At 38.3% G+C, this 20999-nt stretch overlaps 1 protein-coding gene across 3 annotated transcripts; it reads right to left on the bottom strand.

The window, feature by feature from the left end:
* Nucleotides 1-3843: 3843 nt before the first annotated feature.
* Nucleotides 3844-20669, bottom strand: LOC106869094 (putative monocarboxylate transporter 5). 3 transcript variants are annotated; one of them, XM_014914623.3, is made up of 7 exons: nt 20616-20669; nt 14269-14500; nt 11568-11764; nt 9888-10031; nt 6366-7445; nt 4391-4748; nt 3844-3997 (listed from the first exon to the last, which is right to left on the bottom strand). In XM_014914623.3, exons 2-6 carry the CDS (start codon nt 14364-14366, stop codon nt 4576-4578), a joined length of 1692 nt encoding a protein of 563 aa, XP_014770109.2. In that variant the 5' UTR covers nt 14367-14500; nt 20616-20669; the 3' UTR covers nt 3844-3997; nt 4391-4575. The 3 variants fall into 3 exon arrangements, with proteins under 3 accessions (XP_014770109.2, XP_089213834.1, XP_014770112.2); XM_089357708.1 differs by lacking the exon at nt 20616-20669 and adding an exon at nt 19153-20545; XM_014914626.3 differs by lacking the exon at nt 20616-20669 and having other exon boundaries at nt 11732-11764; nt 14269-14355.
* Nucleotides 20670-20999: the final 330 nt, after the last annotated feature.

Genomic DNA, 20999 nt, shown 5'->3' with positions numbered 1-20999 from the left:
CAGGAAGGTTACGAAATATCTACTCGTTATACATTTTCTATGAGCTGAAGCCTTAATACATTATCTTCCACATGATGTGTTATCGTTAAGTGCACCAAGCCATTGAGAGTTAAGTCCCTTTGATAAAGTATACCGTACTATACCAAAAATGGATATGTTACATCTTCCTCCTCGAAAATAATTTTGTGAAAAGAAAAGCCAAAAAAAAAAAAAAGAAAGAATAGGGAAAATTTAATGATGAAAGGAGAAAGGAAAAAATAAACAAAGCAATAGATTGTGATAACTCAGTAGAATTCATCTTTATTGACATTGTCAATTCTATGAAATGATTAAAGAATCGGTATTACTAAGGGAAGTAACCCTCGAATCCTATTTCACAGCAAAGTCTTAATTCTATTTTTCTGCTACATAGGATAGTCATTCGAATTTATTTGGGTTTTTTTTTTTTTTTTTGGTCTTTTTCGAGTTTGTTTATTATTTCTTTTCTTTCTTTGTTGATTTTCCATAGTCATTTTGATTCCATCAGTCACAAGAAAAAGGCGAATTGAATACTGGGGCATCAAGCTATGTATGTCATTGTCAAATGCCAACTCAAAAAAAAAAAGAAAAAAATCCTGAACTACCTTTAACTTGGCTCAGTCATTGGACAGCGGCCATGATGGAGCACTGCCTTGCAATATTTAGTCGAACAAATCGACCTCAATACTTAAGCTTTTTTAAAAGCCGGGAACTTGTTCTAGCAACCCCTTGTACCGAACCGCTAGGTTACTGCGACGAAGAAAACAGCACTGGTTGTCAAGCGGTGGTAAGGGACGAAAGTAAAGATATGCACACACACATATGAGGATGCGTGGCCTGGTGGTTAGGGTGTTGTATTCACGATCACGAGATCGTGGCTTCGAATCTCGCACCGGGTGGTGTGTTGTGTTCTTGAGCAAGCCACTTCTTCTTGCGTTGCTCTGCGATCACTTTGATATCTGATATGTGGTACACCATGCACTTGTTCAGGCAATGTCGATTTAATGGAGGGAAATCCTTAATGTGCAGCACAAATATTTGATAACTATAAACAAATAATCTGAGAATTTGTTTGGCAAGGTATTGCAGAACAGTCTTTCTAGGACTTCAGAGACAACCATTAATGCCCAACACAGCACTCTGCTTCCCGATCCCGGCCAACTTGGTGTGCATGCACTTCGTAGCCACCAAAAGTGGATATGAAAACTCGTGCCTCTGTGATGGACACCACATCAATATCTATAGATATGATATCGTCTATCAGGTGGCTCTGTTTCCAAGGAAACCGCAGGCTACGTACACTACCTATTTTGAGTAAGGCCATGTTCGATAATATGTCGGAAAATGAGGACTATTCACCTTATTCCCGTGGAAGGGCAGGTATTCCCTCTTCCGGCTAATTCTGTGTATTTCTACGAGTAAGTCTTTGTAGAACTTTTTGTTAATATTCCATCGGAAATGTATTGCACTGGGATATTTGTTTTTTCAAGAGGTTGTATACGTTTTGTATTATTTTGATGAAGGTTTGATATTTTTGGTATGACGTCGTTATCATGGGTAATATATGTATGTTGTGGAGGTGCAATGGCCCAGTGGTTAGGGCAGCGGACTCGCGGTCATAGGATCGCGGTTTCGATTCCCAGACCGGGCGTTGTGAGTGTTTATTGAGCGAAAACACGTAAAGCTCCACGAGGGGGGTTGTGGCGAACCCTGCTGTACTGTTTCACCACCACTTTCTCTCACTCTTTCTTCCTGTTTCTGTTGTACCTGTATTTTAAAGGGACCAGCCTTGTCACACTGTGTCACGCTGAATATCCCCGAGAACTACGTTAAGGGTACACGTGTCTGTGGAGTGCTCAGCCACATACACGTTAATTTCACGAACAGGCTGTTCCGTTGATCGGATCAACTGGAACCCTCGACGTCGTAAGCGGCGGAGTTCCAACAACAAATATGTATGTTAATGTATATGACTCAATATTTCTTTTTGCTTGCGAATACGGACCTGTAGTTAATGATTTCATTCTGTCTTCACCTCCTTACTCAGCTCTCCCCCTTGTTTCCTACACCGACCACTTTGTCCTTGCCATTTCAAGTGACCTGCATAATACTAGCATTCTGGCCACCATTTCTTGACATTTCATTTAATTTCAAACAATTAATTTTCATATCGTCTTCCACACTTCTCACACCACATCGCACATCACTCACTTTATCTCCTACACTACTCACATCATCTCCCACGCGGCTCGCAGTTTCCCCATCATCTCCCATGCTACTCACACTGTTTCCCATCACCTCCGACGCTGCTCATACAGTCTTTCGCATTACTCACATCACTTCCCACGCTATTCACATCACCCCCCATACTCTTCACTTCAACCCCACCCTCACAGTTTACATCATCTCATCTCCTACCCTACTCACACAATCTCTCAATGTCTTTTCCCTCTTCTCTCTCTCCCCACATCTGTCTCTCGTCCCTCACTTCACTTTCATAATTCACAGATGTGTGTTCGAGTGATAACATCCTTATTTCTGCTTCTGAACAACAGTGTACCTATAGATTTGAGTCAACATTATACGTAATAACAGTCTCTGATTTTAGGCTCAAGGCCAGCAAATTTTAGGGGTAACGTGACGGTAAAGGTTATCTTCTCGAATCATGCTGATTCATAGGGGCTAGTTTCCATGGCGTATATATTCTTCACCTGGACGGGACGCCAGTCCGTCGCAGGATTACTCATTTTTGCCAACTGAGTGAACTGGAGCAACGTGAAATGAAGTGTTTTGCTCAAGAACACACCGCGTCACCTGGTCCAAGAATCGAAACAACAATCTTGAATCCAACACCCAAACCACTAAACCACGCGCCTCCATAAATTTTAGGGGAGAGGGTTAATCGATACCATCGACTCCGATATTAGATTGGTACTTTATGTCATCGACCCCCGAAAGGATGAAAAGTAAAACTGATTTGAACTCAGAAATTGAAGAGTCGGAACAAATACCACAAAGCATTTTTCCGACACCCCACTGTAACGATTCTACCAGCTCCTGTCTTAATACTGTATACAAGGCATGGGTAACCTTTACCTAGAAGCGGGCCGTATGAGACATGGGCCACAATCCGGTGGGCGAAAATTTTTCCCACGAGAGTTCCAGACCCCAGTAATGAACTCATTTGCATCCAGCCACTCAGAGCTCACCTTAACCTTGTCAAGTTAACAAACACACTCTACCAAGTAAGCTCAAGACAAAGGACGGTGTTGTCAGTCGACCGATCGCCAAGATATGCCTGATTTTAGGAGACAAGTAATTAGATAGATTTGCATCTATACCTATTATCGGATTTTGTTAGGTGAGATATGGATGTGGAAATGTAGGTAGAGGGTGATGTGCTAGCAACCCTCTCCTCTTACTGTTTTACAAAGTAAACAACACAAATAACCACGCAGGGGCAGCCATGGTTGAAACAAGAACAAGAACAACAAGCATTCTTAAAAGTGAAATGAAGCATGGTCATTCCTTAACCAAGTGACCTTATCTTATCGCTCATCACTTGTTATGCGCTCATAAATTAGTTTGATAGTCGAGCTCTGATTAGCTGTATGCAAATGAGTTCATAACTGGAGTCCGGAAAAAAATTCGCATCCGGCGGACCGCCCTACTAAAAAGATTCAGAGTAAGCTTTCGTTGGCGTGCCATTCAGAAAGCCCTGTGGGCTACGGTCTGCCCATGACTGTTGTATATAATAGCATCTAACACATATATACTATCAACTATGCTCTCTTATACATAATAGCAATGAAATAAAACTCGTAATTCGTACATCAGTGATTTGCTTTATTATTTTCTGTCTTCGAAAAACGTAAGCTTTTTTTTCTTCTTCCTCGTGATATATAATTTAATCGATTGTTTAATATATTTCTATAACTTCTTTGCCAAAGCTGAACAGCATTAGTTTCCCCGTATTCTCCTGTTTTATTAAAATATATAAATAAATAATTTTATAAATTGATTCACAAAGAAACCATATTAACTGTACAAAAATGTTTACCTTCAGGCACATCTTCACGATACATCACATACATTCAAATAATTCTTTCAGGCATTAAAATATATCAATCACATATATGTAGACATTCTCGAGCTAATTCATTCCCTTTTATCCTTCCATAGTTTGTTTCTTTGAGAAGCCGTATTATCGTGTGTTCGTTGTCTGTAGCCGTTTCGTACTCTCTCTCTCTCCCTCTCTCTCCCTCTCTCTCTCCCTCTCTCTCTCTCTCTCTCTCTCTCTCTCATTCGTTTCGCATTCACAGTTTCTTTTATAAGAGCTTACAAAGCGAATAAATTAAAAAATAAGCCTTACTTTTTTTAATAAATTATCATTTTTGTTTTTACGTTTTTTCCTGTGCTGCTCTTCAAGACAAACTTTTTGCACAACTTTCGTATTCTGACAAGATTTCCAAGGACGAACTGTGAGATAAGAAGACTGCATCAGCAGATTATTTTTCTCTTCTTGAAAAGTGAAAGTTAGTCAAACGTCTTTTGAATTTAAGAGTCTTTTAAATTTATTTCTAAGTTCTTTTGATGGGTTTCTTTTCTCTTAGACTTTTCTCGTTTAACAAGAAAACGTATAAATGTTGGCAAAGTAAAGACCACAATTAAGGAGCCCAGAAGATAAAAGCTGACGGTGTAGTCGTTGTTGTTGTATTGGGTGATAATACCTGGAAAACGATGAAATTAAAATTCAGGGTTTAGAAATGCAGAAGAGTTTATCATCAACATCATCATCATCATCATCATCATCATCACCATAGGAATTAGATTTTGAAAACTAATTCTACAGGGTGTCCACAAAGTCTGGGTAGATGGAGTAAATAAAATCATAACATAAACAATTAAATATAAGAAATAATAATTTCTTAAAGTATGTATTAATCCCCACGTGGGTACATGGAGTAAATAAAATCATAACATAAACAATTAAATATAAGAAATGATAATTTCTTAAAGTATGTATTAATCTCCATGTACCCAGATTTTGTGGACACCCTGTAGAATGATCTTGTATCTTGCTGCACACATATATATGCATACTATATACATGTGCATATGCACATACATATATGTACACACAGAGACACAGACGCACACACACACACATATGCATATGCACACGCACACACACATATACAAATGCACACGCACAAATTTAAATGTAATGAATAATAATAAAAAAAAGACCAACACCGGTGGGACAATGTTTAAGCAATTACAGTATTATCGTAACGCTTTAATAGAGAAAGGGACGTTTCGGATATTAGTCAATCATCAGAAAAAAAAGAAGAGGGAATTGTCGGCGAGAAAAAAGAAGAAACGAAAGAGGGGTTAAGAAACAAGTGGGATTGTGGATCTATGGAATGCGTTAAGAAGGAGGTGAATGTGTATGTGCAAGTATGGGAGTGTATCTGTGTCTGGAATATAGGAAAGTAGTGTGTATGTTTTTCTGAGATGATGTATGTGTGTGGAAGAGTGGAAGTGAGGAAGTATTGGGGCGTAGGTTAGCGGGTGTACGGGTTAGAGGTGTTAGTGTGTGTGTAAAGAAAGCCTGGATCTGAATATCTGTGAGTAGGTGCGACTGTGAGGCAAATTGGAAATCGAGAGGAATGTACAGGGTGTGACAGGCAAGAGATAAAGAGAGAAAGGAGGGAAAGAGTGTATGTTTATGTATAGATAGATAGATAGATAGACAGACAGAGAGAGTGAGTGTATGTGTGTGTAAATAGATAAATACAAACATAACCACACACACGCGCGCATAGAAGAGAGAAAGAAAGAGACATGGATTACTACAGATATATATACACACGTATACGCACGCGCGCGCGCACGCACACACACACACACACACACACACATACACACACACACACAAGCTCACTAGCGAAACTACTGTCTTTGACACTGAATTCACGGAACCAATGAATAGTGAATATAAGAGTTAAGTCAAGGGTTAAATGTAATAATTTACTTAGAGAGTATAACTTCAATCTCTGAGTAAGTTAATTCATGGATCAATGCAAAAGAGAGGGAGGGAGGGAGGAACGGAGGGGTAAACGAACAGAGATAGTCAGACAAAAGTGGGGGGGGGAGAAAAGCGAACAGAAACAGATAGTCAGAGAAGAGTGAGAGAGAAGTGGGTTACGAAGTAAGGAAAAAAGTTGAAATACTGAAAGAAGATAGAGCAGTACATATGTCTCAAATATTAAAGTAAAAAAATAATTCCATACATTGAAATAGTAATGAGGAAAAAAAATATGCAATAAACGGGATTACTTTACCAAATATGTATCCGAAAATGGGAACGAAAATTCCCGAAACTGTCATAGTGAAACCTATGGCAAAAGGATATCGCTTCTCATCGAAAAATTCCAAAATAACAAGGATGCATACAGCCTGGTAATGTCCGTGGGCAGTCATTTCACATATTGTTAAAAATATTGCCCATCCAGCAGATGACAGTGATGTCATAGTAGGAATGGAAGGATATATCGTGACAAAAGCTCCACTTAATATAGCAGATATGCAAAAAATAAGTAAACTTAGCGTTTTGTTTTTATAAAGCATCCATGTACTAGAAATGTGGGCTATAATTTCACCAGTAAAACCGATTCCATAAATTTGTGCAGCTTCTGAGCGAGTCGTACCTTTGCTGACGAAGAAATCGGATGTCATTGCTGATAATGTGAGTTCTGAACTGACTACAACTGTCATAGTTAAGACAAATAAAAGAAAATCTTTATTGGAAAAAATCGAGAGAAATAGAGCTTTTTGACTAATTTCACTGGTTGTATTTTTAGTATCTTCTACTTGGTCGTTAGTTTTCGAGTGTTCACGGTTCAGTGATGAGCTATCGTCTATGGCTGGTGTAGTAGCCAAGCAGTGATCTGATGACGTTTCGTTTCTTGCTAAATCACCCGTTTCTTCTGCACAGTGACTGTTGTTGGATTGAAGCGGAAGTTGCTCGCTGTTTTGTTCAACGTACCAACTATCCGTTTTTCCCGCTTCTTCGATGTCGGTGGATAACAGTCTGTAAATACAGTCGATGTCCTTTTCTCCATATGAATCTTGGCGTTGTTTTGAATTTTTATCGTTGTTGTCCACTGTCGAGTGAAGGTCGTTTCTATTCTTAATGGAATACATTAAGCCGCAAGGTAAAGAATTTAAGGCAATGGCGGAAAATATCAATAGGCTTCCCCGCCAACCGTAGAAATCGATTAAATAAGAAATCAAAGGCGGGCAAACTATGCCACCAGCTGATCCTCCCATATCTACTAAAGGCATAAAATGTCGACCAGAATTTTCCAGATACGAAGCAACACCCACATTCATCGAGAAAAATAGAAACGAAGACCCAAAACCTGAAAACAGAGAAGATATGATATATATTAGGTTCGTTTCTCCAAGGGCAAAAGGTACAATACTCTTTTTTTAGAGAGATACAAAATACATTAGTTTCGTTTCGCCTAACACAAAGGATGCAATTTTGTTTTGAAGAGATATCAAATATATTAGCTTCACCAAGCACAAAGGGTACAATATATATTTTTTTTATTTTGGAAGGGATACAAACACTAAGCACAAAGAGTACAGTATTCTTTTTTGAATGTTTCTTTTCAGCAAGCACAAAGAGTGTAATATTCTTTTTAGGGACATACGAAATATTTTAAATTTCATTTTATCAAACGCAAACGGTGCAATATTCTTTTTAGAGAAAAGTAAAATGGTGGAGTTGTAGGATTCAGTCATTTCCCGAGAGCATTAGCAGTTTTATTGAACTAAAATGGAAGTATATAATGTTTTTATTCTTCTATTCTTTCACACTGCTTTCACACAATGAACCGTAACCAAGCTGGAACGTCGCTTTCAAGTGTTCAGTCGGTTATATCGACCCCAGTACGTATTTTATCGATCTCTGTTATGTATGTCGAACTTCTAGAATATGAGACACAAGCAATCAAATACAAACACAGACACACGCACGCACACACACACACACACACACATGGGTGTATATGTGTATGCATGCGAATCCAGGTAAAAAAAAAGTCACGGAAAAAAAAGAAACAAAAAAAAAACAGGACACGTTAGCACTGTTTCTGCGTCTTTAATAGAAAGGTTAACAATCGAATTCTCACTTTTTTAAGGTTAACATATCAATCAGTCTCTGTAAAGGAATATGCAGAACTGATGTTAATTAATGAGTTACGAACTCTGCGCAACCAACGACCTACTCCTCCTGTACCACGTTTGCTAAAAGGTCTAGGTAAACTTTCTACTGACTATACTCAGTTGGCCCTAATCCAGTGGAGGTTTTACTCTACAATAACGGACCAAATGCACACAACCGTATTCTAGTGTTTGGTACCAGTGATGGCCTCAAACTCTTTACTGGTGCTGATACTCTATATATAGATGGCAACGTTGCTATGGCTCCAACTATTTTCAAACAGATCTATGTCATCCGTGTCCCTTTCGGTGATTCAGCTGTTACTTCAGTGTACGCTCTTCTTCCAAACAAAACTCGTGCCACCTTCGAAGAACTCTTTCAGGCTGTAGTTGATAAGTGTGAAAATCTAAGCTATTCTATTAATGTGAAAACCGTGTTGACTGACTGACTTTGAAGATAGTGTACTTGAGAGCTGTTCTTGCAGTGTTTGGCCGCGACGTACAGAGCAAAGGTTGTCTCTATCATCTTACGCAGTCCATTTGACGTAAGATCCAGGAACTGGGTTTGGGAACACAGTATAATACCAATGCTGAGTTTCGTTTGTTTTGTGGCATGATTGATGCTCTAGTTTTTTTGCCCCTAGAAGACGTTAATGAAGGTATGGGATACTTCAAAACTGTCATTCCATAGGATCGACCTGAAGCCGAGGACTTGCACATGTACTTCGATTTTACTTATGTTAGTGGCTCCTTTTGACTGATTCAGCAGCCAATTGCCATGTCCAGTGATGCCCTGATGCCCTGATGCCTCTGAGAATGTGTCACATTCCACCTATGTTTTCCCCCTCACCTATGGAATATGCATGACGCCACCATGAACAGCAACGCTCGTTCCAACAACATCTGCGAAGGGTAGAATAATAAATTCTTCTACCTCGTTGGTCACTACCATACTTCACTCTGGTATGTTATTGAATGGTTTCAACGTGAAGAAGCGACAGTGAGCAACATTATCTAGCAGGATGCTGTTGGCAACCCCACGATCAGCCGTGATGGATATATAATACTTCAGAAGGCGGCGAGCTGGCAGTAACGTTAAAACGCCGGGCGAAATGCTTAGCGGTATTTCGTGTCTTTACGTTCTAAGTTCAAATTCCGCCGAGGTCAATTTTGCCTTTCATCGTTTTGGGGTCGATAAATTAAGTACCAGTTGCGTAGTGGGGTCGATCTAATCGACTGGTCCCTTCCCCAAAAATTTCGGGCCTTGTGCCTAGAGTAGAAAACAATATTGTACACTTCGGATAATATACCCATTCTATTGACAGATATACGAATGCATATTTTTCCTGACTTATGAACTTCTAGGCGACTTACGCGCCCGCGCGTGTTTGTGCATATATATATATATATATATATATATATATATATATATATATATATATATATATACACACTCCTTCTAAACTTAACTGCTTATTCAATTCTGGTTTTCAATTCTGTAAGTATTCGCCTATACGTGTGTGTGTGTGTGTGTGTGTGTGTGTGTGTGTGTGTGTTTGAGTGTGCGTGCGTGTGCGAGGCGTGGGGTGAGCAGATGTGTGTGTGTGCATGTGTATGTGTCACGCTGTACTTACCGCTTACAATTCCAAAGAAACACATAAGAAATATGATGTTGGGTGCAAAACAAGAGGCACCGACTCCTAAGCTGAGCAGAACGCTTCCCAAAACTGCTGTGGCTCGTACTCCGAATTTGTGGAGGAACATTCCTGCCAGCATACCTGCGAAAATAATAGTAATAATAATAATAATAATAATAATAATATATCACGACTAGTTTCATTTGTTTCCCTACCAATTCTGTTTTTGAGTCCAGTTTACGCAAAAGTTCCATGTGAAAATACACGCAATATTTGCAATTCTAAATATTAAAGTGGCACTTCATTAGGCTTGCATAAAAAAAGATGCGCTCTTATAATGTTCTTCTGCTAAACGCTGTATTTTGTATTTGAGAAGAAACAAGAAGTATAAATAAAGATGAAAATAAAAATAAACTTGTGAAGTGACAGACAAGTCATGAAATAGATAAGGTATGATGAAGTGTCACTCTAATGTTTAAAATCGGAAATATTACGCAACATTTTGCATGGAACTTTTGTGTGAATTGGTGTTAAAATTAGAGTTAGCAGAGAAACAAATGTAACTGGTCATTAATGATGTAATAAACTCTTTCTTTGTCCACTAATATCGATTACATTTTACAAGATAAAAATATATCAACAGTATAAAAAGAATATGATACAAGAATATAAGGTATTAAGAATATTTTAAGTTAATAAAATATTAAAATAATTAACAATATGTAACAATTTAAAGATGAAAGTTGAGTTTTAAAACTACTCTAAGTCTACATATACAAATACTTTTATGCATAAATGGATCTCAAATGATGTGTGTATGTACACAAAAGAATTATGCAAAACGTATTTGCGTAGAAATTTTATAGGTATTACTTTTCAAGGGTGGTGAGATCGGATAAGAGCTAATAAAAAGTTGATAAAAAATTATAACTTTGTCTATCAGGGTATTTTTCATCATTAAAATATGGGAAAGTGTTGTAAATTTTATGCTTGTACCAATAGGGTTTCGTAGGTTTCTGTTGTGCATAAATTACATGTCTTCTCTTAAAAAGAATTTCCATTCTCTCTCTTTTACTCTTTTACTTGTTTCAGTCTTTTGACTGTGGTCATGCTGGAGCACCGCCTTTAGTCGAGCAAATCGACCCCAGGACTTATTCTTTGGAAGCCTAGTACTTATTCTATCGGTCACTTTTGCCGAACCGCTAAGTTACGGGGACGTAAACACACCAGCATCAGTTGTCAAGCGATGTTGGGGGGGGGGGGACAAACACAAACACACACACACACATGTATATATATACATATACATATATACGAAGGGCTTCTTTCAGTTTCCGTCTACCAAATCCACTCATAAGGCTTTGGTCGGCCCGAGGCTATAGTAGAAGACACTTGCCCAAGGTACAACGCAGTGGGACTGAACCCGAGACCATGCGGTTGGTAAGCAAGCTACTTACAACACAGCCACTCCTGCGCCTGTTAAATGTGTTGATAGTTTTTATTGTGTTTTGATCCATTCAATGGGTTTTCATACCGTTTTATGTTTACCTATTTTCATTCACAAAACTTGAATACCTTCAAGACTATGGCAAAAGATACTTGGCCACACTTTTATAAATCACTGTAAAGGAACCACTAATGGGAGAAGAAAAAATTAATAAAAAGACGTTCACTTACCTACAATAGAGAAAATACCTGTTTCCAGAAATATTGTTAATAAAACCAATTCATAATGCATCGGAAAGGCCCGTTTATATTTTACGAAATACACCGAGAGGCTGGCACTAAAGCCAAACACCATAAAATTGATGACAAAACCAGAAAATATTACGAAAACTAACTCTACTTTCTGACCAATGGACAGTGGTGGTTTCCTAAAACAACAAAAATAATAATAAACTAAATAAATAACATTAAGATATTTTTATAAAATTATGTCACAATTTTGTTTCAATACATATATATTTTTACTATTACATTCGGTAATTTATTGCAATTATTTGTTGTTTATATATATCTGTCTGTCTGTCTGTTTGTCTGTCTGTCTATCTATCTATCTGTCTATCTACCTATCTATCTATCTATCTCTCTCTCTCTCTCTCTCTCTATATATATATATATATATATATATATATATATATATATATATATATATATAAAAGCAACAGTAACATCCACCCCTAGGGGTCAGCCACACTTAAATGGCAATATACTACACTTTATCGTGCAGTTACTGTTAATACTTCATTTAGAGAATTAACATTGCTTGTTTTCACCTTTTCGATATCAGTGAAGAATTTCACTGGAAAAGAAGATATAAGATTGCCAGGTTTTTGTCTCTCTCGCCAAGGTCAGCAGCTATCGGGCGCCGACGAAGGGAAATAACCCTGAAATCCGGATACGTTCGTGCTGCAGATCGAGGTGAGAGGGATAACTTCCCTTGGCAAACAGGACACAGTCGTGTGTCGATAAGCCAGCTGGAGGAGATGTCCTCCTGGGGCTAAAAGCAACAGTAACATCCACCCCTAGGGGTCAGCCACACTTAAGTGGCAATATACTACACTTTATCGTGCAGTTACTGTTAATACTTCATTTAGAGAATTAACATTGCTTGTTTTCACCTTTTCGATATCAGTGAAGAATTTCACTGGAAAAGAAGATATAAGATTGCCAGGTTTTTGTCTCTCTCGCCAAGGTCAGCAGCTATCGGGCGCCGACGAAGGGAAATAACCCTGAAATCTGGATACGTTCGTGCTGCAGATCGAGGTGAGAGGGATAACTTCCCTTGGCAAACAGGACACAGTCGTGTGTCGATAAGCCAGCTGGAGGAGATGTCCTCCTGGGGCTAAAAGCAACAGTAACATCCACCCCTAGGGGTCAGCCACACTTAAGTGGCAATATACTACACTATATATATATATATATATATATATATATATATAATCTTTCTATTATCGTTTACTTCTTTCAGTCATTTGACTGCAGCTATGCTGGGGCACCACCTTGAAGGGTTTTAGTCGAACAAATCATCCCCAAGACTTATTTTTGTAAGCCTGGTACTTATTCTATCGGTATCTTTCTGCCTAACCGGTTGTCAAGCGGTGGTGGAGGACACACACACACACACACACACAATTCATCATCACTAAAATGTCACGAAGGGTGCAGCGAGCACCAGCATTGCTTGAAATAAGAATCAAAGAACTCTTTAGCGACAAAAGCACATTTTCTATTCACTAACAAGGGAGACAACCTTCCCACTACAATTGAGAGGCATTAGATTGGCATGCCAGTTTCGCATGAAATTTAATGCTCCTCAGTAATACTTACTCTATCACTGGTGGTGAAGCTAAATTCTACCCTGTCAGTATATACAGATTTTCCTTTTTGGCTTTGAATTGCGTCTAGCCACCTTCTTGATCTTATGATATTTACTTTGTAGTATATTATACTTATTTATTGTGCTTTTAATTTTTTCTATATGTCACAGTGGATTTTCATCGATGAGTTCATGAACCTTGGTTCTTTACCCTAAAACTATATATATATATATATATATATATGTGTGTGTGTGTGTGTGTGTGTGTGTGTGTGTGTGTGTGTAGTGGATCTTACATGCATGAAGTGGATTCGATCCACCATAGCCAAATTTAAATCAACACTGCCGTCAGAGAAAAACCATTGTTCCACCATGGGAAAAGTTCTGTTGCAGTGTTGATTTAATTTTGGCTATGGTGGATCGAATCCACTTCATGCATGCAAGATCCACTACATATATATTCTTTTGTTTCAGTTATTTGACTGCGGCCATACTGGAGTACCACCGTTGCAGACATAAACACTTCCAGAAAATACTACGAAAACTAACTCTACTTTCTGACCAATGGACAGCGGTGGTTTCCTAAAGCAACAAAAATAATAATAAACTAAAGAAGTAACATTCAGATATTCTTATATCTTCGGCAAAGGAGACTGATAGAATAAGTACTTGGCTTAAAAAAATAAGTCTTGGGGGTCGATTTGTTCGACTAAAATCCGTCAAGGCTGTGCTCCAGCATGGCCGCAGTCAAATGATTGAAACAAATAAAAGAATAAAACAATATACATACAGATTCATGCATACAAGCTCACGCATACATGCATACATACAATATAGTACATGCATACATACATACATACATACATACATACAGAGAGGGAGAAAGAGTGAGTGAGAGAGAGGGAGAGAGAGAAAGAGGGAGAGAGAGGAAGAGAGAGAGAGAAGGAAAGAAAGAGAGAGAGAAAGAAAGAAAGAGTGAGAGAGAGAGAGAGAGAGAGAGAGAGAGAGAGAGAGAGAGAGAGAGAGAGAGAGAGAAAGAAGGTCAAAAGTCAGTCTTACGTCTTCCCTTGACAATTCATAGTTTTTGAAATGTTTCCCACATTTTGACACTCGACATCGCTGGAAGGATTTCGTAGCGGAATTGCTTCAACCTCCATATTGGTTTTATTCGTTTGTTCTTTGCGACTGGTTTTAGAAGCGACATTTGTTTTATTGGTTGTATCGCTTGAATTTATTGGTTGTATCGTCTGCCGACGTTGGTTCAATGTTTCGCTACTGTTGAGGTACTTTACTAAAAAGAAAAAAAGCTGTTGTTGTTGTCGTCGTGGTCGTTGTTGTTATTGTTGACGAAGTAATAGAGAAGTTGGAGCTAAATTATCACTGATTCTCTTACTCTTTCTATCTCGCTTGCTATCTCTGTCGTATGTATGTGTATGTGTGTGTGTGTGTGTGTGTAAGAGAAAGAGAGAGAGAAAGTGTGTGTGTGTGTGTGTGTGTGTAAGAGAAAGAGAGAGAGAAAGAATGTGTGTAAGGAAGAGAAAGGGAGAGAGACACAGAGAGAGAAATAGTGTGTTCGTAGTGTGTGAGACTCAATCAAATCGGTCATTTGTTTCTCACCCACATCGGGGGTAAAGGTCTCCTTACGCACACACACACACGCACACATACACACACACACACATACACACACGCATAACTTTGGGGTTGAGATTTCCAAACTTCTGTGTTAATCAGCGCGTGATGAACGAAGATTTGAGATTAGGCGCGCGGTGCTGCGGAGGTACGTACGTGTATTCATACCTGCGTATATGTATCATTAAAAGTACATGCATCTACATACATGCTAGGAGCCCGGGAAAAAGTTCATATCAACTTTGTGTGGTTTGAAAACTATACAAACATACGCACACACGCTCTCTCTCACACACATACACACACACGTACATATATACATACATTTGCAAATTAAGTACCCAAGATATACTTTCAGCTTCATACCTATTATTATTATTATTATTATTATTATTATTATTGGAGCAACGGGATACATGCTAATCCGTCTGAAGCAAAATATGGCTGAAGTTGGCTTCTTGAGAAAAATGCAAATCCTTAATTCATACGCTACAAATGATGACGATATCTGGAATGATAAAAATCTGCAGAACCTTCTTAAGATTTAGAGGATACACAAGATGCTTTCCTTCACAACCTTGCTACAAAATAGGTGGCCAGTCAAAATTTACTCTACATAAAAAAAAGGAAAAGAATATGCATACATACATACATACATACATACATACATACATACATACATACTCTTCGAAACGCTTAGTTTTAGAATGGTGGCAGCTGAAGAAGGAAATGTTCTCTATGTGGTCTGTGTGTTTTCTGTGCTCTGTTTATGTTCTGTTTCTCGTTTTGTCCACGTTTTTTGTAACGTCCTGTACCCAGATATGCATCTACGTATACATGTAGATGTAGGTATGTACATACATGTACGTATATATGCATATACTCCCATATTATTTGTATTATTACATACATACATACATACATACATACATACATACATACTACATAGAGACAGACAGGCAGAAATATAGATAGATAGATAGATAGATAGATAGATAGATAGATAAGAAACTAAATGACAAGGGAGCTAGAAATTATGTAATGAGCCTTCGTTAGCTTACAAACATGTGTAGGGAATAAAGTTAGGAGTTTGAGGAGCAGAAGCCCTACACACACACACACACACCCACCCACACACACACACAACCACACACACACACACACACAACCACACACACACACTAATCGTATTTAAAAACGCATAACTGTATACTGTGCAGGAAACTCTGTGTGCGCGCGCGCGCGCATGTGCGTGTGTGTATAAATATAATTCACTAGAAACTTTATTACAGACAAGAACATTTACGCGTGTTTAAACGAAATACTTTTCTGCGCCGAATAAATTGAGTGTCCTCTTGGTTGCTATTACAAAGCGAAATCAATATCACAAGAATGTGTTTAAGTCATTCATATACATACATACATACATACATACATATTTATATACACACATACTTGCATAGTGCGGCAGAAAAACGTCCCATATTTCAAACAGTCATTGGCATGGTACTTGTGAAAGTAACTACATGATAGTTAGGTCTGTAAGTAGATAACGTTTTACCGTTTATGTAGTTAGTATTTTCCCTAAGAACTGCGTTCTGTGCTTTTTTTTTTTTTTGAACGTTTGTCAATCAATGACATGTGAAAAATTCTTTTTTGTTGCATTGTGTGTGTATGTGTATGTATATGTGTGTGTGTGTGTGCGTATGTATACACAGACGCACACACATATTCAGCAAAACATTGTAGATTGATAACAAACCTAATGTAATCCTCTTTTATCGCAGTTAAAGCTAACTAGATAACGTATCAATCACTTTAGAACTTAGCCTAGTTTCTAATTGCTGGAAGCCGTTTCTGATTAAGACACACAGCAATTTTGAATGAGAGGATTTAATCGATACCATCGAACCTAATACTTCACTAGTACTTTATTTTATCGACCCCAGAGGGATGAAAAGCAGAATGAGCCCTGACGAGATTTGAACTCACAGCGTAAAAAGTCGGGAGAGATAAAGCGAAGTATTTCTTCCGCGGCTCTTAACGACTCTGACTCTGATAACTGACCGCCTTAATATTTGCTAAAAATACAAAATAGTAATGGTTTCAAAATTTAGCACAAGGCAAGCAAATTTGAGAGGAGGGGTTAGTCTATACCATTGTTTCCCGGTTGTTCACTGGTACGATATTTCATCAATGCCCGAGGAATGAAAAGGCAAAGCTGACACCGTTGTAATTTGAGCTCAAAATCGGGAGAAATACCACAAAGCTCTTTTCTCAACGGTTTGATGCTTCTGCCAGCTTACCGCCTGTTCAATTGCTAAACATACAAAATCGTGGTAGTAATGATAATTGTTTCTAACATAGAAACAAGTCTAGCAATTTCAGGCAAGAGTAACAGCCGATGAAATCGACCTTGGTACTTTATTTTATCGACCTCGGAAAGATGAAAGTTAAAGCTGACCTTGACGGGATTTGAATATAAAGTACCAGACAAGTACTGTGGCCTTGTGCCTAAATCTGAAACTGTTGTTGTTAATACGGCGAGCTGGCAGAATCGTGAGAACGTCAGGTTTTGCGATATTTGTTCCAGCTTTTTACATTCTGAGTTGAAATCCTGCCGAGGTCAGCGTTGATTTTCATCCTTTCGAAGTCCATAAAATAAAGTACTAATCAATTACTGCGTCGATAGCATCAATTAAATCTTTCAATCTCAAAAAATACTGGCACTGCGTGAATCGTCAAAATGTTGTTTTAACATTCTATAGTATATTAATGAAATGACTTAAGTGGAAGTACTCTTCCGTTGGCGAGCTGTCTATTGGTAGCGATAGTAGCACAGTTGGGGACGTCAAAGGGGCGGTCCAAACTGGGCGACGCTTTTATGAGAACAACACTTTTGGGTCTTCTGTATTTACTTGTATAGGAAAGGAGGCGCATGAGAAGGGGCATACTCAAGAGCCACTCGGGGTGACACACGGTCGAGCTACGCCAGTGGGCGGCAATATCTTTTGCTGTATAAAATTTTATTGAATCACAGCAAGGTGAGGTTAAAGAGTTTCAATGAAAGAACGGGTCGATAGAAAAGCACTGCTCTATGCGCTCACGTGACCTGCTAGAAACAGCAACCAAATGCTCTATAAAGCAATGGTTCCAAAAGTGGTACCATCCTTCCCCCTCAAAATGGGGTCATGGAGGTAAAAACAACTAGATAATGGTTTAATTGGGTTAAATTTTGTTTGTGAAATACTGTTCTTTTGAATTTGCTGTAGAAAGTGGCCTATATTTGTGGTGGTGAGTGGGGGGGGGCACTAGGAATGTAACCAGGGTGCCAAAGGAGCGGAAGCCCCCAAAAGTTTGGAAACCACTGCTAAAGAGCTAGCACTATTGCCACAACAATAATATTCTACTGACTTAGCAAAAACAAATTAAATGAAACTAAGAACTGGACAATGTTAGTCTTTGACAGACGAAAATACGGAATGGTCTTGTCATTGCTCTGACCATATGTCCACATAATCAGAGCGATAATCTATGACCAAAATACTACTGCTGCGACTGCTGCTATTTGTAAATAACATACGTGTCCCAGTTCTTGAAAACATTGGAAAACTTATGTCAGTTCAAAAAAACGCATTATAGATGTTAAAAAGATGAAGACGGCGACGGTGGCACTGGGTGGTGGTGGTGGTGGGGATCATGACAATGATGATGAGAGTACATATATCTCTAGCAATCATATATAATCTACTGGTGAACTTTGATTTCTTCCCAGCTGCCATTTCATTCTCTTTCGCTCTCTACTCCTCTCTTTCTATCTACATTCTATCTATCTATCTATCTATCTATCTATCTATCTATCTATCTATATATATATATATATATATATATATATATATATATATATATATATATATATATATATATATATATATATATATATATATATATATATATGAAAGAAGGTTTGAAAATGCACTTATTTTTTTAAAATATTTATTTACTTAACCGGTTTCACTTTTTTAGAAAAAGATTATCAAAAGTCTTTGAGAATAATAAAAAATGTTAAAAAACAGTCTGAGTATTAAAATGCATATATACATTCTTTGATGATAAAATATATTTAAAGTATAAAGCTTTGTATGAACTTTGTAGTGTTACATACTGATTGTCACACATTCTCTGATATTAAGGTGAAATTGTTAAAAACAGTGTTAAAAACAGTGTATGAAAATACACATATGGAAAAATACATATACATATTCTTATACATATTCTTTGACAATCGAATAAAATTGAGAAGGAACTGACCTGGCCTTTTTCTCTTGTGTATATTGAAGGAATGTTTTACTGTCTTAAGAGACAGTATGACTGGCTAGCTGGGGTGGGAGGGAAGAAGAGTTAAAGAAGATTTTTTTATTTTTGGTTGGTCTGTGACAGTCTGTCATGGTTCACTGGTTTTTGGGACTGGTTTTGTGCACATCTCTATGTGTGTGTATATATGTGTGTTTGTGTCCGTGTGTGTGGGTGTGGGTGCGGGTGTGTGTGTGTGTGTGTGTGAGAGCAACCGTATGTATGTGTGAGGGTGTGTACGTATGTGTGCGTATGTGTGTGTATGTATGTGTGCATCTGTGTGTGTGCGTGGGAGTGTTTTGTGTGAGTGTGGGAGTGTGTGTGTGTCTCTCTGTCTGAGTGGGTGTGTTGTTTTAAATACCTTGTGTGTGTGTGTGTGTGTGTGTGTGTAAGCAAACGTATGTGTGTGATGGTTCATATGTATGTGTATGTCTATGTCTGTATGTGTGCGTGTGTGGCATGTGTATATGAGTATGTGAGTATGTGTGTTTTTTTATCTATGGTAGGATGGTGTGTGTATGTGTGTGCACGTTTGTGTGAGTGTGTATGTGTGTGATTAATATTTGTTAGGGTGTTGTGTGTGCGCATGTGTGTGTATGTGTATATGTGTTTGTTCGTGTGTGTGCGTGAGTGCGTTTGTGAGTGCGTGTGTATGTGTGTTTGTGTGTTTTTTGTGTCGGTGGGGATGTTAGGTGTGTGTACGTGAGACTGTGCGTATATCTATTTTTCTGAGTATGTATGTGTTGTTTTAATCGTCCTTGTGATGTGTGTGTGTGAGAGAGAGCGCAACCGTATGTATATGTGAGGGTGTGTACATATGTGTGCGTCTGTGTGTGTATGTATGTGTGCATCTGTGTGTGTGTGTGGGAGTGTTTTGTGTGAATGTGGGAGTGTGTGTATACGTGAGTGTGTGTGTGTCTCTCTCTGTGTCTGAGTGAGTGTGTTGTTTTAAATACCCATTGTGGTGTGTGTGTGTGTGTGTGTAAGCAACCGTATGTGTGTGTGATGGTTCATATGTATGTGTATGTCTGTATGTGTACGTATGTTTATTTGTGTTGTGTGTTGGTGGGGGTGTTATATGTGTGTACGTGAGTTTGTGTGTGTCTCTAAGTATGTTTGTGTTTGAGTTGTCATTGTGGTGCGTGTGTGTGTGAGGGAGCAACTGTATGTGTGTGCATGAGGGTGTATGTGTGTGTGAGCATGTATGTGTGTGTTGTATTTATCTGTCTATCTATCTCTTTCCCCCCTTTCTCAATGTGTATGTATAAAGATAGATAGATAGATAGATAGATAGATAGATAATGAAGAGTGGAAGAAAGGAGAGAAGATGAAATGTGTGTATGTACGTACGTACGCACATGCATACATACATACATATATAGAGTGTGTTGACTGCGTATATATATTGAGTGCGTACTTACAGATAAGAAGAATAAAACATTGCTGTCTGCTCTCTCTTTCTATATATATGTAGGTAGATAGTAGTAGTAGTAGTAGTAGTAGTAGTAGTAGTAGTAGTAGTAGTAGTAGTAGTAGTAGCAGCAGCAGCAGCAGAAGCAGTAGTAGTAGTAGTAGTAGGAGGAGGAGGAGGAGGAGGAGGAGGAGGAGGTGGTGGTATATAAGAAATGCCGCGGAGCCGTTGTTGAAACACACGAAGAAGGCCGGCGTCGTCAAAACTGAAAATTGTGTAATGAAAGAAAAATTTTAACAAGAAATGGACAAAAACAGGAAAAAGCAAGGAAGGAAAAAAGATTGTACGGTCAGTTTGCAAGACTTACGAACGCCAAGACAGATGCAGAGGACCG

Source organism: Octopus bimaculoides, chromosome 9, assembly GCF_046866305.1.
Source record: "Octopus bimaculoides isolate indiv1 chromosome 9, ASM4686630v1, whole genome shotgun sequence".
NCBI lineage: Eukaryota > Metazoa > Mollusca > Cephalopoda > Octopoda > Octopodidae > Octopus > Octopus bimaculoides.
The sequence above is the reverse complement of the archived record's forward strand: the minus strand, read 5'-3'. Positions and strand labels throughout refer to the sequence as shown.